The sequence below is a fragment of the Scomber scombrus genome, chromosome 9 (assembly GCF_963691925.1).
Source record: "Scomber scombrus chromosome 9, fScoSco1.1, whole genome shotgun sequence".
NCBI lineage: Eukaryota > Metazoa > Chordata > Actinopteri > Scombriformes > Scombridae > Scomber > Scomber scombrus.
The window spans coordinates 23729537-23753982 of record NC_084978.1 but is presented as its reverse complement, the minus strand read 5'-3'; the positions used below and the strand labels follow the sequence as shown (position 1 = coordinate 23753982).

Genomic DNA, 24446 nt, shown 5'->3' with positions numbered 1-24446 from the left:
GTATGTGCTATGAAGAGGAGAAAGGTGTAGTTAGTCCAAATCAAGAAGATTTATGTGTAACTGCTATTTGTATCACTTGTGTTGCTCAGGTAGAAATACAGCTCCAAAACTGGTTTACAGTGGCTGCTGCCCTTCTGTTTCATGTCTTATAAAGCTGAAAGAAAAGATACTGCTACATCACCCGCATCACATAAATCAGGCAAGCATAATGGTAAAGATTTGACTGAGGGCATCCGGGGGCAAGGACAGACATATGAGATATTACTCTCATTCATTGTGACTCCCTCCGTTTCCTCCATTCTGTCTGTGTGCTGACCCATCTCTGGTGCTGACCCAAAAAGACTAGAAAGAAGAACCGCATCCACCTATCGCCAAACGCATACCCCATTATCTCTTTGGCACTGCAGCTTCGAAGGGGCTCAGCTCATCCTTCCCCGAGGTGATCATCTCTGAACACATCTCACAGGCTAGACTCCAATCTGCTCGTTCCCAAATCGTACAGGGATCTTCTCCGCTCAGTCAGGGCTCTAGTCATTCCCTTTATTCCATCACAGATAGAAAAACAATAGATGAATGTATCTTGAATGTAACACCATCTCCTCCGGGGAGGGAAGGAGACCATAAGAATTGATGAAGCATGTCCATTCCGTCTAAAAACTACAGATCTGTAGTTCCTTGAACAGATTGTAATACACCCTGAGGTTAAAGAGGGGCAAAAGGGGAATCGGCTTACAGTGTGAGCCAGTGCTTCCCTTCTTTATGCTTCACCATGTATGCTGCTTATTATTTGTACACAGAATGAACATATTAAATCAAAACAAATGACAGTTTGGTGAAAATCTCTCCCAAACAGAAATTTTCCAATTGTAGCAGGCCCATGACTAATTCTTTACAGAAATGTAGTGCCTATCAAACTTTGTTGAAACAGTGTCCATGGGCCTGTAGAAAGATGATACATAGTATTAGGACTAGGGTGTAAGATTTAATAAAGAAATGGAATATAATGTTCATGTATGTTTTGATTATTGTATATTGAATCTTTGTGTCTTTGTTACCATAGACTAAGCCTTTTATATCTACATAGGGAGTGGATCTTCTTCCATGGAGCCCAGCATGTTTCTACAGTAGCCCAGAACAGACAAACCAAACACTGGCTCACTGGTTTCACAGCCACAACATGTTCTCCTACAGCAGGGGTATTCAATTAAAATTCACTAAGGTCCAATTTGTGAAAATGTCCTCAAGTGAATGTGCGGAACATTATAATAATGTCTGTGTTATTTTTCAGTACCTTGAAGTACATCAGGATCTGTTGCTAGTGGGTAGATTGTAGACTGTCAAATAAATACAGTAGAATTCTAGAATATGGCAACGACATTTATTAGTATTTACACTGAACTTGTGGGATTCAAATGAATAATAAAATAGATCAAATAGGAATAAAAAAGAATAAGATGAAATGCCATCAAATAAAGATGGCATTTTAAAATAAAGTGCATCACAGAAAGCTTTTGATTGTGCTTCTAAAATAAAGTGTTTGGTTTTAGAAAAATAAAAAAGAATCCCTGTTTACTTTTAAACTTAACTGAACCTTAAACCATAAACTTAATTTCACATCTAATAACTTTATAACGAAACATCTCAACACATATAAACTCTTTTCTCTGTGTGTATTTCACTGATAATCGAGTCTCTCCGCATGTCTGAATGCACGGATTTGATTGGCTGATTAGTGTCCTGTGAGAAGATGCACAGTGGTCTGTGAATTTTCGAGGGCTGCTCCACTTTTACCGTAATAGCTGAGTAGATTTCTTTAGCTTATTACATTTTGTGGGTTTACAGGTTGCATTTTTCCCTATCAAAGATCTAGGACTAACTTGCTCTACATTGCAATACAAGAATGACAATGCTGATTTATTTCCATGTATTCTATCATGACCATCAGCTTGTGAAGATGTTGACCAGGACATGTAGCTTAAGCCTTTTAACATATCATGTATGTAGATATCCAGTGCATATTTGTATATATAAGATATCTCATTTGAAAATAAGTGACCTGGAAACAGTGTTTTCAACCAAATCATGGAGCAAACACTTAATTAGCTACCTCTGTTTGAAGTGAAGGACCCGTTGTTTTCAAAAATGACTATACATTTCATAGGGTAATTACGCCACTGTTATCCCTGTAAACTGCATTCCTGCCAGAACCAAATGCTCGGCAGGCATAGCAACAGTAACTAAGCCAAACTCAGTTCGGCTTACATTACATTACATTACATTACAGTAAGCACACATTAAAAGAGGGGCCACTTCCACCATCTCCTCATTTAGTTCAATTTGATTATGCTCTTTGGTGTCCAGACTTACTTGTCTTTATGATTGCATGCAATTTATTTATTACTATGCTATTTGGAATCATGATGATTCATATTGAGTCAATCTGCTATTTGCTCTTATTCCAGGGAGTCAGCTAAAGCTTAAAATGTTGAGTTTAAGATTTGCCTGCATGTACTCTTTCTACATCTTGCTTCAATGTCTTAAACGTGTGTGTGTGTGTGTGTGTGTGTGTGTGTGTGTGTGTGTGTGTGTGTGTGTGTAGTATTGGCCATGGACTGAATATTATCCACCTGGCCAGACTCACTGCACCGGCTGGTGTTGATCTGATTCAGCTACAACACACACATCGGGAAAAAAAAACATCTGTTTGGAGCGAAATGCACACACACACACACACACACACACACACACACACACACACACACACACACACACACACACACACACACACACAAATACAAAGTGCACACTTATTTGGAAGCACATGGACATTCAAATACACTTTGTGCATCCACACACACACTCTCACCCCACCCACCTCACATGCATACACATAAACACGATCTGGAAATGGCATTGAGCATCTGTTTGGACGAGTCTAGCACATTCAGTTTTTGTGAAACACTGGCAAGAACCCTGTATTGGCTATGAGAAGCTTTTCTATTGCAGCAGGGTGACCGGGTGACCAAGCAGCCGTCCAATTGTCTGCCCGCCTCATCAACACACACAATATACACATGGGCACACACACACACACACACACATACACTTTTAAACACAGACACATCAATGCAAATTCAGTTCCACCCCCTGCCCCTGACACCGCCACTCTCTTTTCCCAAGTCACCCATAAAATGCTCATGCTTTTAGCATTATTCTGAAGCATTTTAAGAAGCTATTTATTTAACAGCATGATTATCTGTCTGGTGTTAGGGTGATCTATCTAGCAAACTGATTGGGTGCGCTATTAACGCCCTCTCATCTGGCACAGGTGGCAGCTGGTTAAAGGACATGCAACAAAAAAAACAACAAGGAAAAAAAGCCTCTACTATTTGATGTATTTGTGATATTTTCCGTAAGTATACAGTGCTATCCCTGCCACAGTGTGAAAGCATATAAATGAATCTTTAGCACAAGGAGAAAGTGGTCAATCAAACATGCTACGATGTACACCAGTGAGCACACACATTTCAACAAAACTTCCTCTTTCGAAAATCAAATGCTAAAAATAAACACAGTCTGCTTGATTCTTGGGGGCCTTGGGATGATTCCATGTATTGAATATATGAAGGTGATGTCTTGTGCCAATCTGTCATGTCTCATCTTAACAAATGTATATCTTCAGGGAGCCCCGGTTTAGCATTTAGCATGTACATACATCACATCAATGTCACTTGACAAAGGCACCCCATTTGTATTGCTGACAGCTTGGTTGAGGCCTAGGTGTGCCAGTTGGCTTGTTTGTTTGTCTGCGTGAATTTGCGTGCATGCACGGGAGTGAGAGAGAAAGAGAGAGAGACAGAGAAAGAGAGGGATGAGAGGAGATACAGTTTCAGGAGCCGGGAGCAAAACAAACAGAAACAGAAAAAGAGAGAGGACTCCAAGGCAGAGAGTGTTACGCCAAGGCCCGGAGGAGTTTTCAGTTATTTACATATGCAGATTCTGGTCACCCCAGATCCCTACCCTCATCAAGAGAAACCAATTAAAACTCTCTTCATTTAATGTTTACCTTAATTAACCGTAACAATTAATGGCTTTCAAAAGTCCTATTGTGGCTTTTTCAATTAAAATACGCCTGTGACAAAGGTTGCAATCCAATACTATAAATCATACAGACAATTCTCCAGTGAGTGGAAGAAGTCCATCCCAGGACAAAGTGAATGAGTGAAATAGGCTCACATATCACTTGTTCTTTTATTGTTGGTTTATGCTTCGTCTCATACTTGACTTGAAAAGTTCTTTTTTCAGATAAGGATAGCTCGTACAGTGTAGAAACCACTGCACGTGCCTGAGCACACATGGGCATGTGTGTGTGTGTGTGTGTCTGTGTGTGAGCGCATAGGTGTCCACCCATCCAACCAGCAGTGCTCATACTGGTCAGCAGATTGTTGGGTGAGACCCAGTGGACCATTAGCTGTCCGTAGCTGCCAAGGCTGAGAGCTGATAATGACAGGTGGTGTACACACCCTGGAGGTCTGACAGACTCAGGGCACCGTGCCATGTAACAACAGCCTTTACGACTGGCACCGAGGCTGTGATGGCAGCCTTTAACACTGGCACCGTCACAGCTGTGGCAGAAGTATCCCTGGCAGTATCATGACGGCTGCAATGGAGGAGCAGCCATTACTACAAGCAGTTAAACTAAAATGGCAGGGATTGTTAATGGCGAGGAAGCCATTACGCTGTCATTACTATCCCTGACATCCTCTTGGCGAATGCATTTAAATCCCTATGCTGGCTGAGATGACAATTCTGATTATCAGAATAACAATGAACATGTAGGTTTGTTATTCAGATGGCCTTTTTTCAAAGCAGAACCATGCTCAGCGACAGGTCCCATTCATCCACACTGAGGATGTTATTGTGCACGATATAAAGGTCTTGATTTGCTTACTTTTCTTTTTCTTTCTCTGTCATTGTTCAATTAAGCTTTTTTAGCTGCCCATTCACAGAAGCAGCAGCCTTTTCTTAAAGCCTACGCAAAGACACCTCAGGTAGACGAAAAAAGATGAAGCGATGGAAGTTTCTAATTTTAATTTTTTTAATTTCCTCCTTTGTGTCCTGGCAACCGTTCCCTGTCTGTCCAGCTGTGTTGTGGCTGCGGGTTCTGCAACTCCTCTAAAATATATACCCCACTGATCCCCTCACACACACACAGAACACAAAACAGCAGGAGTGTGTGTGGGCATCTGAGTATGTGTGTCCATACAGGCACCTTTGTGTCCTCCGCCCCCACTCAGACCCCCACCACCCCAGGCTGCAGAACACTCTGATTTGCACTAATCTCTCAGTACACTCTCTGGGCTATTGTTCCTCTCTGCTGTGAGCTTATTCATGTGCCACTCACCATGCTCTCCTCTCATTTTAATACTCCAGCAGCGCTGGGAGCTAAAAACAGGTTTAAGCCCGTTTATTCAACTGTTTATTTAAAAAAATCTGCTCGCCTCTCACCTCCTCTGCTGTAGAGGTGATCGGCGAAATGTGTGCGAGCTGTGACCGCTTATTAAAATGGCAAGTAGTGGCTGCACTCTGTGATGTTTCCATCACTCAGTTTATGTATACAGACAGCCTGTAGGCAGCCAGTGGACAGCCCGAGATGAAAGCCGCAGCTGATGTTCTGATTTGATGACTGTTGCCATGGCAGCGGGATGAGAATGGAGGAGGGGTGTACGCATTCAGAACACAGACAGAGAACAGAAAATTATCTCTCTCCCGCTCCTTCTTTGACACACACACACACACACACACACACACACACACACACACACACACACACACACACACACACACACACACACATGGACACATAACTTTAAACCCTCCATCAAAGAGTAGTACAGTCCAGTAGGTCCTCCTTTGGATCAGTGAGCTGTAAAGGCCCATCATTAGGACAACAGGGTGGGGTCTAACATTCTTGACAGCTTGTCAAGAACAGAACCTGCATGGCTAACTATGTGATGAGACCGCTATTAAAGAAGAGGAAATCCAAACAACTGCTCTGTTGCTACACCGAAGGCACCTGGCGGATTCATGGTAGCTCTTCAGCCTCTCCTGGATGGCTGAACGGCCGGTTCAATAAAAACGGTTGCTGGCTCCAGCGGACGTGTTTATAGTGTTTCCTCTGGCCAAGCATGGCACCAGGGTTAAGTTGATCATCTCTCACTCTGGTAAAATAGCCAGGGGAGTCTGTGTACCACTAGATCAACTCTACAACTTAAAGACCCTAAACGTTACAGCTCAGATGATCGATATGGCACTGAGCAATGTTCTTTACGAGCTAATAGACAAATCCATTCCTGCAAACCCCCTTGGGCCTCAGGAAGGCAAGAAGGGAGTTAGAGTATGCGGCTGTTTGCCTGGTGTTGCCACTTAGCCCTCCACTCGCTCGCACGCACACACAAACACACCAGGGAGGTTAGAGAGACACCAGGATGCAACAGTGTGTACGTGTGCGTGTGTCCATATGTGTGTTTTATTGGCACATCTGCGGATATCTCTATCTCTGAGGGCATTGTAGTTTCCTGATTCCACTGAGGTTATCACAACTGCAGAGCTGCCAAAAGGAGATTTGTGTCCTCCAACATCAGAAGGAGGAAAAACACATAAAACCCATTACATTCAAATTGCCTAAATGTTCCTATCTGACACTTTTGGATAAGAGAGCTTACATGAAGCATTTGTAATTCCCTCACTATCTAATTAAAAGTACGAATTGCCTAATAACTGTCAGCATTGCATCATAAAGTAGAGAAATCCTGAAAATCTGATTCCCATCTGAAATCTAACACCTGTTGCTATTTCACCAGATTCCATCAATTCATCTAAAGGGTATTCAAAACATCTTTAAAGCATTTCAAATGATTCCTTGCTAAAATTAAACTCGTATAAAAGTTAAACCGCGGCAGGATTTCTGATGTGTTATGTGTCTTTACTTGCCAGCGAGGCTTTCTTTCGTCCTATCTTCTCTGCGCCCTCCCTTTGCCTTTCTCTGTGCCATGCGCTCGCTCATTAAACTGTAAGGTCAGTTTTTTCACTTCACTCTCCCACCCTTTGTCTCCACGCTCTCGCTAACCTTCTGCAACACTTACTTGAACACAGCTTGCCCAAACTTAACTGCAAAACTTCAGCAGATCATTATAAAAAATAATGGACCATGTTTATAAAGGATATGAGGGCCCTCTATGACATTGCGCAGTCCCCCAGGCCCTTAAACAACCTAGTTTATAGCAGCCATGTAACATTTATGTTTAAGGTAACATTCATGCTTGTCTTATTTCGAGGCGAGGACACTGTGAAAAAAAACATATTTTAAACGACTTCATTTGAAGGTCTAATGGCGGCAATCTATTTTGGGGCAATATGCCTCATTTAGTCTTAGAAAATATAGACCTGGCAGGCAACTTCTGTGTTACAGAGTAACTTTCACTCTCTCATTTAAGGCAGAGGAGATTCATTTTGCTTATCCTTCATTTATTGGAACAGTATATTTAAGAGAATTTAGTGAGGATAGATGGGCGGGAAAAAAAAAAAAAAAAAAACCTCCCGGCTGCTTTCTCTAGCAATTATAGTACATATTGAAATAGCAGTAAGTCTGCCATGCAGTTGTTGAAAAGGAAAACACTGCACTGAAAAAATGTCCAAATCCTAACAACAAATAAAAGGCTTGTAAATGAATCATCTACTGATGTATATTTTTGATTTTGTTTAGAGCTACAGTACCACGCAAACGTTTGGACACGCTTTCTCATTCAAGTGAATTGACTGGTGCTGTACATTTATTATTTTCGCTGCTAAATCATCTCTTAATTTTATTTTTAACAATCAATTCATCTGTAGTCTATATACTACCACAACAATGTGACAAATGTCTATCATCGTTTCCGGGAACATTTCATGATTTTCAAACGTGGTCTTCAAATTACTTGTTTTATCCAACCAGTAATCCAAATCCCAGATGTTTTCCATTTATAAAGAATTTATACATGGAAGAAAAACAGTTTGTGAAATGACAGCGTTCAAATTGAATTCAAGTGGCACAAGCTGTCAGTGTCTCCATTAAGTGCTGTTGTAGATCACATGATTTTATGGTTTTAATATTCATTAAGCAACATCCTGCTTTGAAATACTCACTCACTGTTCAGCCCGCTAAGCAGAAAATAAAGATAACGCCAAATAAAAACTGAATACTAATGTGATTTTTTGAAATTGATATAGATTCGCTATGTTCGGTTTCCATGCAGTTTTATGTCATTGTGCACTTGTACTTTGTGTTCTTTCTGTTTGCCTGTGACTGGTAATAAAACAGTGTGTCACTGCCTGGTCAGTGGGCTAACATGTCTTGAAGCAGGGGGATTAAATCCATACTGAGCCATGTTTTTTAATGTTGCTGCTTTCATAAGGCTTGACTGCTAACTCGGGGACACTAAATGTTTGAGGCAATTTGAAAACCCATTTTCTTCCAACCATTATCTGCAGTCTATGGCGGAAATGGAACACTCAAACCTTTCTAGTGTATTAATTTAGCACTGTGATCAGACAGTTATAAGGGGAGTTGTCAAGTTGTGAAAAAATAATGGACGTCCCGCAGCCAATCAGAATCAAGTGCTTACTCAGGCCATGGTAATTACACAGATATTTGCATTTTAGCACAGAAAGTTATCTACCATAATGAGTGATATAGCCTTTCATTGGACTGCTGTTTGCAGTTGCCTTTTGAACCATTCTGCTCAGAGCACGATGTATGAAAAGTGCAGCGATGTAACACCAGGAGGCTGTCTGCTTCATGCCGATGTGTCAATCCCAAAAGTGGAGGAAAAAAAGATAAGCCAAAAAGATAGACAATAGGCTAGAGTAAATCTGCAACTGATTAAACTAATGAAAAACTGTTCAATTAATTAGCATCTCATTATAGGACAGCGTTGTAACCCAGATAATACAGCTAATGCATTTTTTTTTTATTCCACACTGCAGTAATTCAAAAGACTGACACCAAATCTGTCTGGCCTTTCTCTCATCACCTCCCCTCTTGAATTCCTCTTTGCATTTATTTCAGCCCTTCCACCTACTGACTGAGCTTCAAGGCAATGCAATTTTTAAAAGTTAAATGAAACATTTGGGAAATATCTTTTTTTTCTCCTTTTTTTTTCCTGAGAGTTATATGGGAAGATCGATACATGTGTTAAAGGTGCAGTGTGTAAGATTTAGTGGCAGTGAGGCTGCAGATTGCAACAAAATATGTACACCCTCAACCACACCAATTCTTCCAAGTGTAAAGGACAATCTATGGTGGCTGCAAAACTTTCTAGAGCTAGTGTTTGGTTTGTCCATTCTGGGCTACTGTAGAAACCTGGTGGGCACTATTCAAGAAGACCTGCTGCTTATGATATTAAGGGCTCATTCTAAGGTAACAAAAACACATTTTTTTCATGTGATTATACATGAATTAAAACATACTTATAAGTATTAATTTTCATGTCCTTTATGTATACAGAGCTACAACTAAGACACAATAAACATAGCTCAGTATAAAGACTGGAAAAATAGCTAACTTGGCTATCTCCAAAATACCTTGCAAAAACTCTTTCCAGTGCTATATTAGACAACTTTGAGGAGTTTAAACATGAAAATGTGTTCGTGCACACGCCCACACCGAGTCCATAAAGAACTTTTTTGTTGGTGTGAAAGAACTTGACTGGCCTGCATTGACCCGATCGATATACATAAGCGTGAATTCAAAGCAAGAACGTATTGCCCAACATCAGAGACAGACCCCATTGACATCCTTGTGGCTGAAAGGGATCAAAGTCCTGCTGTAAGAACCAGCAGCATTGCAAATCAGCATATGAGTCAATGGTTTTTGGAATGTTCAACAATCACATATGGGTGTCCACTTGCTTTTTTGCATATATATACATATGCATACAGTGTGTGTGTGTGTATGTGTGTGCAGCAGTAAACTCCAGCTGAACTAGACTTTGTCTCTCTACTACCAATCTCCTCTGTTCTAACGGTGTACCGTCGTCAATTGAGGGCGTTGATGTTTTCCCGAGTTTGTCAGCAGGTCTGACTGGTGTTCAAGAATGCCTACAGCCTTCCTCAAGGGAGGTGTCACAGTTGGACATGCACCCCGCCATCACCCCATCACCACACACACACACACACACACACACACACACACACACACACACACACACACACACACACACACACACACACACACACACACACACACACACACACACACACACACATGAAAGAGAATGAAGACAGACATCTGTACAAACATGGCTGCACACACACACACACACACAAACTGAATTTCTTTCGCCTTTACTCTTTCTTAATCTGTCACTCCCTCTCTGTATTTTTCTCACACCCAAATCCACACACAAACACACACACACACGTACACACACACACACTGACTAAATTGACTTGTCAGCTTCAATCAGACTAGGAACAAAAGGATTCCTGCCAGTTTGAAGTTGACATCATTAATGGGTTTGGGAGGGGGTGAGCTCTGAAGACAAAGGGAGTGCAAGGTCGGGCCGACTTAAAATGCACTTTCATTTTGGCAGGGACGTTAGCTTTTTGATTTCAGCCCCCTTTACGGCAACATCTTTTTGCGAGTGGCTCTAACTTTCATTATCACTGGGAACAGAGGGGCGTGTGAGACTTTGTTGTGCTGATGGAGAGAAATGTGACATCCATAATGCATTTCCTATTAAAGGATGCCACGCATGGACACACCTGGCCATGTGTCAGAGAGAGATGGACAGGAAGAGGACGAGAATAAATGGGGTGCTGGTGGTGGAGAGGAAAAAAAAAAAAAGAAGAAGGTTGCAGAGTATAGGATACCAGTGGTGCAAGAGAAAACACTAGAAAAGTGGTGAAGTGTGAGCAAATATGTTCTGGAAAGGAGGAGAGAGACGGTGTCAGAGAAGGTTTGCAGTGCCACGGGACATATAGCCCTTCATGTGACATATGAAATCCGTGCATAAACCAGCTTTCCTGGTGCATTGTAGCAGTAAAGCCAAATGCTTTGAACATTTAAATCCTCTCCTCTCACTTCTGTGACTTCATCCATCCTCATTTGCTTCTGTTTCCTCTGCTGCATGCCCATCTGCCTCCCCCCTTTTTTTCCCTCTTTCATTCTGACCCTGGATAAAGATAGAGTCCCTCATCTCAAATGGTAATAACTTTGGTCCATATGCACACAGCCATCACAAATTGATTACTGTGTAATGCTGCAAGCACTCCCACTCCCTCACTCTCACTCGCTCCTCTTGCCATCCTGTGATTTTGCACGAGGCTGACTCCACGTCCAATTCGGCTGTCATTAAACAGCACCCCTGGGTGCACCCCAAACATAAACAAGCACATCCTAAACCCACTCTCGCATAATCCTTCCCTTCCTCTGCCTCAGCGCTCTCCTTCTCCCACCATCTTTGTCTCACGCTCACTTGCGACCAGCTTCTCCTTCACCTGTTTTACCCTCAACCACTCATTCCCTTTTATTCTCATTCTAATTATACCATTACATTACCATTTCTATTCTCTCATTAGCATTTTTTGTTCTCTCTCTATCAGCCTTCCTTTTCTCAGCCACTGAATACGTTCCACCTTTTTTGTGACACATAAACAGACAGTGCCCTTGGGGATGGGTTGGAGAGCTCTGTCTTTGTTTGTGTGCACCTCTAACTAACTCTCCATCTGCGGGGAGCCCAGCCAAACCCAGCAGTGCAAGACAGATAACTGGCACCATCCCAGACTCTTCTCTAGTTGGCCCCATATCTTCACCCCCGCCTCTCAACTTCTCCTTCCTTCCAGGCTATACTCTTCCAAACTGAGGCAGTTGTCAGCTACCCTCAGGCAGCCAGTCAGGTGCTGCAGACATCCAACCCCTCCAATTCCTCTTCCTTGAAACCTTAAATCAAAATCTACTTCACATTCCAATGGATGTTCAATCCTTTTCTGAGCTATATGCTGCAGTTGTTCGTCACTGGACTTTCCTCTGGCTCCATCCCCAGGCAACCCCACATTCACCTTCAATACAAGCTTACTTCAGAGACTAAATAACCAATAGTACATTTTCTGTATTTAATGACATCAAAGAGCCTTCAAAGAGAGAGGAACTTAGGCATTAGCATTAGTTCAAAAACTGTGTTTCAATCATGTAATTGCCCAAGGCTGTAAACTAAACCTTTAAAAGAGTTATAATTTTATATGTTGATTTTCTTTGCATTAATTGGTTAGAATGTTTTTTTCTCTGTATAATGAGACAGTGTGAAAATGTATTGTGAAATACAGTCAGAGAGGAAAAACACAGAAATAGCCTGGCTCCATAACATGCCGTATACTACTGACATGCACAAAAAATGAATCATGAGAGGTGCACAATATTATCTACTAAGCTAAAATATTCTATCTCCTCTGGTGTTGATAGACAATCCCCGAGTTGAATGTAGAGTTGTTTTTTTCCCACTCACCATTGTCAGGCTCAGATTTCCTGTCATGCTCAGTGTCAGTGAGAGAGAGGGCGGAGTTGGCACGGCTCGTGAGGCAGGAGCTCTGCTCGGACTTCAAGCCACGCATCCACATGTGCTGCAGGCCGTGAGCTGGAGAGGGGTCCACCTCCGGCTCCGTGTCCACGTCCGAGCCCATGCCCAGGGAGTAGCCGCGGCTGTGGACGTGAGCGGCGGGTCCGGAGCACAACGCCTCCTCCTCCTCCTCCTGATGCTGCTGCTGCTGCTGCTGCTGCTGTGGGTGGATGTGGTATTCTGGGCTCCTCATCTGCCCAGCCTTAAGGAAATCTAGATCTAAAAAGGCGGAGAGATGGGGGAGACATTCAGATTGATATCATGAAGACATAGAGTGGTAAAGTCTCTTATCCTGGCATGTGTTTTTTTATGTGCCTCTGCAACTAAGCTGACCAGGTGTTTATTAACAACAGGCAGTTACAAGCCAAATACCAAAAACCTCCCAAATTATATCAAGAGACAGGCTGTTATTTGAGCAAGCACGTATTACAAGTTTTGCAGCAGAAGTCCGAATCAAAATGCCACCCTCGATTTTTCTTAACCATTTGCAGTGGAGCTATATCCTGTTCGGACAGCCTGATGTGTGTTACTGAGCTTGAGATGTATTGAACTGCTGCTCAAACAGAGCACTGATCTCATCTATATTCTCCTTGGTGGGGTGAAGAGATCAGATAAAGATCAAACCTTATTAATATTGACTCAGACTGAGGGAAAAATTGAGCCTCATATGCTTTCAGGTATTAGAACGCCCTCCAATCCCAAGCATCAACCTGTTATCTGAGAACATCAGATATACTGTGTTAGTCCTCTGGTTACACTTCAATTCAATTCAATTCAATTGAGCTCGACTTTTTTTTTTTTCTCTATAGGCAGTTGAGTAAATTTTCTTTCTCGCCAGCTGAGTTTTCTGTTTAGAATGTATAAGTGGAAGTGATGGAGCTGATGTAATTTGAAAAAATCAAGGCATAAATTGAAATCTATACCGGTACTACAGTAGTCTGGTACCATAGAGACTCTACTGAATACTGAGAACCCAGGAAAGAAAGACTTCCTCTCCTTCTCACTTAGTGCAGTTAATATGTGTGTTGGGTCAGGTCCTCTGAACAAGAACCGCAGTGTTTCAATAAAAGCCGCAGTCCTGTTGACCACTCCATTGACCAGCGATGCGTCCTGCTGTGCCTGTTTGATGGGGTCAAGACCAACTGTGGCTCACACCACTGTTCTGCTGGAATTAAACCGCCGCAAGATTGGTCACCACTGCCCACTACTGTTTAGCTCAAATTGGCTGCAAGAGGGCAATTCAAGAGAAAATAGGCTATTTCCTCCTAGCAACAAACGTGGGCTGTCGGGAAACTGAAAGCTGTTTCATTTCAAAACAAAAATAAACGAACGGAACAGAAGAGAGAGGAGATGTTTCCTGGTAATTAGAGAGGAAACAATATTTTTGAATGACTTCCCATTTTCTGCCATTACAGTCAGTTGCCCTTGACTCACTTCGGCAAAAAAATGGACTTCATAATTTGAAAAATTACTTTCAGCAGCTTTATAAGTACTCGTCATAAGTGAAAAATCAAAATGTCAACGAAAATAGTCTGCGTCATAATATAACTAAAGATAAACACATCTCATTTTAGATTCCACTATGAGTATTGGTGACATGTCTCGCACACTTTTCATAAATCCTATAAGGATTGAGTTTGATTTACTCAGTGAAATCTCTAAACAGCGTCATCTAGCTGTCCAGCTGCCATAATCCAAATGGAGAAGCTCTGAGTTGGTGCTCATGTGAGTCACCTTCTATTAATATCATACAGCAATAAGCATTCTGAGCAACAGTGAGGTAGTGTTTGTGTACATTTTATGCCCTGGGTTTTTTATCTCAGGCCTAGTCTGCAGTACACAGTCGGATTTGATTTACTGCTCATATTCTCCTAAAAAGACACCGGACAGGATATTAATCAAAATTAAGCAAGTGCAGGACAATGTTCCTTTTAGCAGAGCTGCAAATGCAACATTATTCGCTAATGAAACATAATTTGATTGTAAGTAGTAGGGATAGTGCATTAATAAAGTCATTTACACCAAATTTCTCATATTTTTCTGTGAATGGTGATCAATTTCACCATTAGTGTTATTGGATTGATATTAATGTATATGCATGCAGGAAATAGCATTCATGTAGCTTCAGTTTTTAACCTCACAACACCCACCCGCTCCAAACCTACACCCTATATTATTTTTTGGTATGATTTTACATTATTTTTTAAGTAGTAAAAGGCAAAACAAATAAGCTTCTTTTCATAACAGTGCATTCTTTTTTATACTTACATGATAACATTATATTAACCTTAACTCTAACCCAACATTTAATCTGTAACTATACATTTATACTGTAACTAATTTCAGTTTTGTAAACAGAGTGTTGAAAAGCTTGATTGAATCACATTGAGTTTAAAATATTTTGGTGAGCTGTCATCAGTACTGAAGGATCTTTGAGCTGTAGGTACAGCTTTGAAACTAATGTAAAGAATGTGATTAAGCTTAAATAGAGAATAGTCTCTGAAAAGAGGTGATGTAGGATAAAACGGACAGAGAAAAAAATGTGTGACACGAGGGAAAATAAACAAAAAGGAGATGGGAGAAAAGGAAAGCAAAAGAAGGGAGGAGAGGGCAAGATGATGGGGGTTTAAAAGATGATGGAAAATATGAAGAACATGAGCTGGGAATTAGAGGAAAAATGAATTGGCTGATCTTTGTCAGGAACACTGTAATCCATTAAAAACATCACTAGAGGCAATGTCCCCCCTTAACAGTTGGTTACTTAGGTAGGGTATACTATATATAACTCTGTAGCCCAAAGATGAACAGATGTGCTTTGCAGAACCGGCTGCCATTGACATTTCAAAGGCTGCTTTGGGGGGTCTTTTGCACCTTACCATATGACACTGACGGCAGTGTTGTTTGTTGTGGAAAGATAAAGGCTGAATAACCATTGAAAAAGGCACGTTTGCATCGACACTGCGATATTCAGGAGGACAGAGAAGCAACATGATGATGACTGATGGCCATCGAGGGGTTGCTGCATGGCGAACAATACAACAAAATCCATAGCAGGTGGCATTCAAACCATGAACTCCCTGAAGCAGCCTGCTTGTCAAAAGTTGTAACTGTTATGAATGGCTAATGTTGCTTGTTAGCATGGTGAGGCGGTCTCCCCAAGTAGCAAGAGGTTGGAGTGGGGGAAAGAGTATCTATTGATCACTATGAACCCTGCACAGCAGCATTCTCCTGATGAGGTGCAGCTTCTCTCTTAACAACACACATGACCTGCATAAAGGCCATCCATCACAGCACGCACTGGCCCATTTCTCCTCCTGTCACCAGCAGGGAAGAATTTTCCGGTGTGTATGTGTCAACGTGCCTTTGCATGTGTGCCTATGTCGGTCCGTGTCTGTATCTGTGAGTGTGTGTGTAATGAAGGGTGGTGTTCCACCTCAGGTGAGGCCAGAGAGGTTTGGGGTTGACCTAGTTTAGCTGTGGGAGAGAAATATCACCTCCGTGGAGAAGAGGTAATTGGCTGCCTCCGACTGTCCTTCTGGCTCATTGTGGAGTGTAATAGGTAATTCACATAGGTCCTTTTAAAGGCCTCTGTGTGTGTGTGTGTGTGTGTGTGTGTGTGTGTGTGTGTGTGTATGTGTGTGTGTGGCTGCAGTATATGTATGTCTTTGTGTGCCAGTATCCATTTAAGTACATACAGCATCTGTGCAACTGTGGATATATATATATTTTTAAGTAGATACATCCTTCCAAAGCTCGCCCTGAGCATCTACACACCTGGCTGGGGTTGGCTGTAGTTGTTCTGTCTTTCCCGGTGTGAACCAAGAGTGAGGCGAAGCTCATGCGTGTAGTCAGGCAGGGTTTCGCGCGAGGTGTAGGAACGGTGGTGGGCGCGGCCGTCCTCGCTCTCGTCCGACGAGCTGGTGTACGACATCTCCATCTCATGGCGCCCCTTCGACAACGGCTGGTAGGGTTTACTGTCCATCTCCTCCATGGCTTGTAGGGGTTCCACTTAGTCACTCAGCACAGCCACAGCACAGAGCACAGAGTCTGCAGGCAGGGGAGGTGAGAAAGATGGCGGGGAAGCGGGGGGAAAAGGTAGGGAGGGAGAATAAGAGAGGACAGCGGGGAGGAAGAAGGGTGGGCCGGTGGTGGGAAATAAAAGAGTGAACAGAGAAGGTAGGGGAGAAAAAATAGCACACAAAGTTTGTTATTGAACACAGTGGAACAATATTTGCAACATCTGCTCATTCAGATCACAGCATACAGGCATTCATAAATTTGGCTTCTTTAATATTTCGCACCAAAGGCTAGTTCCAAATCAATACACTCAGAGGGAACCACCATGGTGGCCATTATGTCCGGGTGTGTTTGAAGAGAAATTGGCCAAAATCAAGCGCAGCACCCCGTTCTTGTCAGTTGCGGATTCTGTTTTTCTCTCGCTTTTGTACGCTTTATCTGTCTTTTACAGGCGACCGCTGTCAAGTTCCGGATAAATCAACAAATTTGTAGCTGAGACCCATGTCTGTCACTTTCATTAAACACTGTGACTCACCAGATTCTAAAGTAATGATGAAACACTGTTAGACACCAGTCTTTATAGTGTCATTGTCCTCCCAAATTGAGTAATGATAAATCAGCTCTTTCGGTTCTATTCAGCTCAGATTTCCTTGTTCTTCTCTCAACCACATCAAAATCTAGTTCTGATAACGTCCGGCGCAATATGCTTATACTGCCGCTTATAACTAATGATTGATTGGGACAACGATTAGAGCACAGAAGAAGTGATTAGAAAATACTTCATTCATATTAGTTCTCTTTCACTGTGCCCTGCCTGAGGCCTTTCCAGCCTATTTCCTGCAGATATAAAGCTTCTAAATGGAGCTTGAGAGGGTCATTGCTCATAGAGACAAAGTGCTATGGTATTGACCTCTTCAGGGAGTCCTGTAGTCCATATATCAAAGCCATTAGAGCGTGCCTGCTCAATACCTCAGAGATCTGCAGCACAGGGTGATCACCACTAGTCTGATACAAGTTTACAGCTGACCTTTCTACCACTGCAGTAATGCTTTTATTCCACCTGAAAGACTCCCTCCTCTGGCCTCACGCTCACCCTCCTCATTCCCCACATGCATGCACATGTGCACACTGCCTGCTAACCCCCCTAACAGCAAACAACCAAAAAATGGGCTGAGTCGCTCGCACAATCACCACCACCCCCCCCCCCGAGACATTATCATAGCGCAGATGATCTGTAAAAGCACTTCACTTGTCTCTCCTTCCACCCTCTTCTTCTGTTTTCTCTTTAATGATATCACAAAGCATAGCAAGATAAAATACATGATCGTATATTGTGTCCAATTATAGTAGCCATACTGTAGTATACAGTAATCTCCTACGACTCTCTCTCTCACACACACACACACACACACTCACACACACTTGTGGTTCCCCGCAATCACGATGCCTTTCATTTTGATTGGCAGGAGTTATTGCAAGGAATCAAAGCCCGCTATTATCTCAGCTGCCCTGTCAGAAAGGGATTGACTGGTGTCACCTTCTCTCTGGTACGGCGAGGAGCGAGTATACATTACCCTGTGAGCTCTGAGCTTGCTGCAGGCACTGACTGCTGTCTGTCTCCACAGAGGCTCTCTGTCTCGTTTTATGTCTGTCACACACGTACACGCAGGAATGAAAGCATGCAATCCTGCACGCGGGGCGCACACCATCTTTTTTTCCCCCTCATTCATGTCTGCACACGCACGTACACACACTTAAACGCGCACATGTGTGAAGAAAGGCAGTTTAGCTAAGCATTTTGCTCAGTACATGTAGTCCTGCATGTATATTGATGTGTACAATGTCAAATACACACTTCACTTTCACATCTTGATTAAGCCGCTCTTTCACTCTTCTTTCACCATCCGTCGTTTCTGTACCGACCTGCCTCGGCTCTCTCCCTCCTCCTCCTCCTTCCCCTCTTATCCTCGCTCTTTCTCTACTACCTTACATGCTTTCCACCCTCCATCTCGTCCTCCGAGGCCCTTGCATTTAGAGAAGTAAGCCTGCTGGCGGGGGTTATTCCAGCTAATTCTAGCCCACAGTGGGGTGCCCATTAGGGGGGTTGATTCTTGGTTTTGATGTCAAAACCTGGAGGTTGTTTCCTAGAGCCAAGCTCACTTCAAACAAGACACACGGGTGTTCTGTAGGACAAGTCAGAATGTGCCACCTGAGCACAACGCCAGGCTAGATTTTTTTGCAATTGAGGAACAACCTCCTTAGGGCATAGCGGGCGCTAGAGTTTCACTATGGGTTACTATTCATAGAAAACAGACAAGGGCAGCCCTGGAAAGGTCTGAAGATGTTGAAATAATTAGCACCATGCTACAGTAAATTTTTAATACTAGAATCTTCAAAACCTTCACTACAAGATTTGTATCATCGCTCTCATCATTTTTTTATGTACATGTAGAGCAACGGACTACACGGAGCACTGAGGGATCCCTTAGTGAAGCTGCCTAACTAAGTCGCTTATTGCATCACTATACTGCCAGCCACTAACAACTGATCATCTCTGTGCATGTGGAGCCCCGCTGTAAAAGGAAGAGACTCAAACAAGTTTGTAATGAAGTTAGATGGAAATAATTGAAGGAATTCAGTAAAATAAGGAATGTGGTTAGATATGTTCATAAATAAGGTAGGATGTAAATACATCAATAAATACTTCAAATAAACTGTTCTAAACAATAATCAAGGCCAACATATTTCAAAATAAAACAGAGTGTGTCTTTAGTTTCTGTTTGTTTGATTGGTTACTGTGGGTATCAGATAGTGTCACCTGTGGTAATTGGCCATAGATAAGGAAAAGAACATTAGAGGGCAGAGTTAGGGGGGGAAAAACAGTGGAGAGTGGCAAGGGAAAAAAAGAATCACATAGCAGGAGATACACTGAGAAATACTTGGTAAACAGTAGTAACCTGTAGCTGTAGACAATAATGTACATTTCTTGCTTAATCAGAGTTTATTACGGTGTTTAGAGTCAAGCACTTATTAGAGTGATTTTCTCATTTTGGTAAAGATCATTTTGCTTAATATGATTTTGTAAGTTGCTATTTGTTATTTTATAAAAAAAATAATAAATATTATTTGTACATTCCAAAAAGCGGTCAGTAAACTGGTATTCCCTTTCATTCAAAAGAGTTGTCTGGGTTGGTTATTAATGTGAATAGATCTATCACTGAGTTTCTTTGGTTATTATTAAGGTATTATATTAAGGTAAGTTTCCCTCAAAACAGATAAACTTTCATGGACACTATCTTAAGCAACTGAACAGCCCTTATAGCAACTTTGACATAATATAGAGTATTGGAGTGCTACACATGTATGTAAAATCCAAATATGTAAAATTCATGGACTTCAATGATTAATGCATCCCAACTGACTCTATTAACCACAATACACCCCTGCATGTCTATTCTATGGAATACTAATTTATTGATATCAATGAAATAATCAATTAATAAATTATTGATAGAAACTGAATAAAGAATAGACTATTACTTTAAAACAATACATTGTAGATTTGAGATGCATCTCATGTGAGTTTATGTGCCTTACTAATGGAATTACAAGGAAAATATGCAGTGACAGTGTATATGTATATGTTAGGATGATTTTATTTCTAATTTAATGCTAATCTATAATTCAGCAGAGTGTAATGAACTCTTCACCGCTCGGTTTAAAATGAATACAAAGTGACATCGCTGAGTAAAACACATGCATCTCAGTACATTGTTAGCCCCCTCTCTTCCTCCTCCTCCTCCTCCTCCTCCTCCCCTCATCCAACGCTAAAACGTTTCTGTCTTTCTGTCTCTTATCATCTGCTCTCTCTCGCCAACATACACACGCGTACACACAACACATACAACCATGCGGGAGTGATAATCCATCGCTACACAGTTGCAATAATAACTAATGGGACCCTTCACCCACTTGATCCCCTCCTATCCATCCATTTACTCAAACAGTGCAACAACAGACCATTGGGCTGTTTTGTGCAAATCTGCTTAGAGAAGCGACAGAGGCTGACATAAACAGTTGCTTTTAAACAGGATTTACACTACCAAGTCATCTCCAGAGGGGGCGGGGTCCCTAAGATGTCCGACGACAACAACAACAACAACAAAAAATGCTTGCAGCAAACAGCGGACATTGTCATGCGTAAAGGCAAGGCCGTGCAAAATGGGGGGAAAAAAGAGCGAGGCGGAGAGAGGATTGGGACCGGGCAGAGGCAGAGGCAGAGAAATTGAGTTTCACATTGTTAAATAAACAAGGAGGATGGGGGAGAGAGCAGAGTGCCATCCAACAATATTAGCTCCTCAGATTATTGATACAGCATAGTTCCAGGATTACAAATACATTCCCGCCATGCAGAGAAGGTCTTATTTTCATAACAGCCTGGAGACCCCCAGTGAGTAGGGAGCTACTTCTCTCTTTGTTGGCTCTGGCCTTTACACATTTTCATGAAGCTTGTTTGCACAGAGACGAGCTAATCCCGCTCACTAGACAGGGCCTCGCGAGCCGCGGGAAAGACGACGAGAAACCTTGAGAAATACATTCACATCCAAGCATAAAACTTTAACTCGTCGCGGCAGATGCTGTCTCCGTTGTGAAGTTGTGACAATCCCGGTGTTGTTTGCAGGTTTTCGTTTTGTATACCATTACGATGGCTTAATCATCAGAAAGAATCGAGGCGCAGTCTGTAGCAGCAAATGCAGATCCAGGTTACAGGTCCTACGGGAGTAAACAGTGAGCTGTCAGAGAGAGAGAGAGAGAGAGAGAGACGCCTCTTCTGGAGTGAGGGTATGCGTAAGTGTGTGTGTGTGTGTGTGTCAGTTTGTTTGTGAAAAGACGGGAGGCTTAAAGAGGTATCTGTTCCATTCGTTAGCGCCACCATGGCTCCTCAGGCATATGACAGGGACACCTCAGACGAGAAACCCTAAAGCACCCACAGGACCCTGTTATACCTAAACCACCCAAACACAACAAAACAATGCACCGCCCCTCTGGGAGCCCTCTGCACCTGGCAAAAGCCAGAAGAGAGAGGGGGGATGAATGGAGAATGGAGAATGAGGATAAAAAAAGAGCGATGGAGAGATTTCACAGTGAAAATAGGGAGAACTGACGGATAGAGAGATTGCTAAGCGAGACATGGAGTGATAGAAGGTTTTAATTAGTGGATAAGGGCTAGCTATCTGTGGGCGGCAGCACTCCTGTCACGTAGTTGTGCTTTCATAGCTGACCAACCCTGAAATCGCTTGCTGCTAATGCCGAGTTTACCAGTCGAACACATACTGTAGTGTACACACACTTGCACACACACACACACACACTGGCACACATAGCCCGGACCTCATAGCGTATACAGTATGCCTGATATGATGCAAAGATGAAACACATACTAACACACACAGTTAATGCCCTTGCGCCCACACACACTTACAGCATTCACACTGACAAACAACACACTTGAACACCCACACGCCATAGAGAAAAAGAAAAGGCCGGTAAAGATTGCATTGTGTAAAAACCCCTGCTCGTTGTTTCTCAGCACCGCTGCGATGTCTTAACCATTCAGCACCCGGAGCACTGCCTACCACCATTATTCCTCATACAGTAGCACTTAAGGTTAATGCATGTATGCACAAAGCAATCCACATAAACGAGTGATAAATTAAAGGAGAAACTAATATAAAGTATCTTAGTAATGTGCTGGGTCACCATGTGCCGCCAGAACAGCATTGGCATTGATTCTACAAGTCTGTGAGCTCTACTGGAGGGATGAACACCGTTCTTACAGAAGATATTCCCTCATTAGGTGTTTTGATGATAGTGGTGGAGAGTGCTGTGTCACCCCTCATTCTAAAATGTCCCATAAGTGTTCAGTTGGGTTGAGATCTGGTGACTAAGAGGGCCGTAGCATATGATTCACATCATTTTCATACTCATCAAAGCATTCAGTGACCCTTCCTGTCCTTTGGATGGGGGCATTGTCATCATGGAAGAGACCACTCCCATCAGGATAGAAATGTTTCATCATAGGATAAAGGTGATCACTCAGAACCACTTTGTATTGATTTGCAATGACTTTTCCCTCAATTGGATCCAAACCATGCCAGCAAAATGTCCCCCAAAGCATAACAGAGCCTCCAGAACTCCTAACTGTAGGGGTCAAACATTCAGACCTGTACCGGTTTTTCCTTTCTTTTCCTGTCAGAATAAGAGCATGACCAAGAAGTGGAGGAAAACAGTGTGTGTGTATTTGTGTATGTGTGTCCAGGTCCACTCGCAGAGCAGATCGGTTATTGTCAGAGTCTGTCAGGAGCTGGGACACCATGGTGGACCATTTGACTATTTATAATGTACATGGGTCAAATCTCACATCGGCACTGCATGCTTGAGCAGCGTGGAGAAATCCATAAGGTGCTACACTATTCATGCCCTCTGAATGTGGCCTAGAGCAAGGAAGAAGCTGCTTCAACTTTTCAAAGGTCGTTTTTATATCTTGACTATAGTTAAAACTTTTCTTCTTTCTTTTAGATCTTGGTGTATAGCTTTTTTTCACACTGCTTCTCACCAGACCACCAGTTACTTTTCATGATATCCAATTCTATTCTCTCCCCCCCTCTCTCTCTGATCTAAAACCTGCTGCTGATTCCCCAGAAGGCCAGAGAGCAAACAAAAAACACAGACGGACGAGAATACGCAACAGCACAATCGCCACGTACGTGCATTCACATGCACAACAACACATTAACTTGCAGGGTCGCACAGACAATTGGACCACAAATACGCAGAAAAACACACGGAGCAAAAGAAACCACCCAAAACCACTTAATCAATATTCCTGACAAGGCAAAGCCTTATTCAACACATTTGATATTCCTCCTCTCTTGCAAGATAAATACATGTCACTGTCCTCCCAGAAGGACTAAAAGGCTGTTCACACTAACTCGCTTTGCAAATAAAGCTTTACATCAAGACTGACAACCTCCTAAGCTCTCTGCATCAGCCACTTCTTGGTAAAAAGCCTCTTTCAATAATGCATTTGACCGCTAAAACCTCCAACACCCATAGAAAAGCAAAGTGGCAGCATTACAGATGCAGAATTAATTGATAAATCAATTCCATTGATTCCAGAAATTGGATTTGGTGATTAGCGATTTAGACAGTATTTCCTGTGCACTTCCTTTATGAAGTTGTTGATTACAGAGTAATGAGTAAGTAAAGAGCATTATCCTTGCAGAGGAGTAGCTGAAAAGATCTACTACTAGCAGCTGAGCAGCATTACAGATTGATTTCTGAATGCTAAGTGGGCTAATCTTCCATCTACATGTTACACTGCGACTCCTGTCATCTGGAAAACCCACGCGGTGTGAGAGAGGAGAAGGATTTTTGTGATGTTCCCAATCTGAAAGTCCTGAGTTCTCCCTGTGGCTTCTCCTGCTCCTCAGATCTGTTTTCAGTCCTCACTTCCTCTGTGATTCTCCTGGCCTCTTGCAGGCTCAGGACATGTGGCAGATCAAAGTTCATCAGCATGCCAGTTCAATAAATTAAAAGTTTATGCATATGCCACTTCAATAAATTAAAGTTAAAAAGTATTATTCATTTTTTGGAAGAAAAAGTCCAGTTTTAAAAAGCTCATAAACAAATACAGAGAGGTTACAGAAATTCATGCATAGAATTAATTAGTAGAATTAAACCAAAAGGAGTAATGCAATAAAGGAAAAGAAG

The 24446-nt window shown here is 42.3% G+C and overlaps 2 protein-coding genes across 2 annotated transcripts in view; both read right to left on the bottom strand.

The window, feature by feature from the left end:
• The window catches only part of tenm1 (teneurin transmembrane protein 1), a 149327-nt gene extending 132680 nt beyond the window's left edge, over positions 1–16647 (bottom strand). Inside the window, exons 1-2 of the mRNA XM_062425412.1 lie at positions 16431–16647; positions 12546–12875 (exon numbers count right to left, since the gene is read on the bottom strand). Coding sequence (XP_062281396.1) covers positions 12546–12875; positions 16431–16647 — 547 coding nt within the window. The remainder of the gene's footprint in view (positions 1–12545; positions 12876–16430) is intronic.
• Positions 5793–24446, bottom strand: part of efnb1 (ephrin-B1) — a 271344-nt gene continuing 252690 nt past the window's right edge. Inside the window, exon 6 of the transcript XR_009925483.1 lies at positions 5793–5867. The gene's annotated coding sequence lies outside the window, so the exon portion shown is untranslated. The remainder of the gene's footprint in view (positions 5868–24446) is intronic.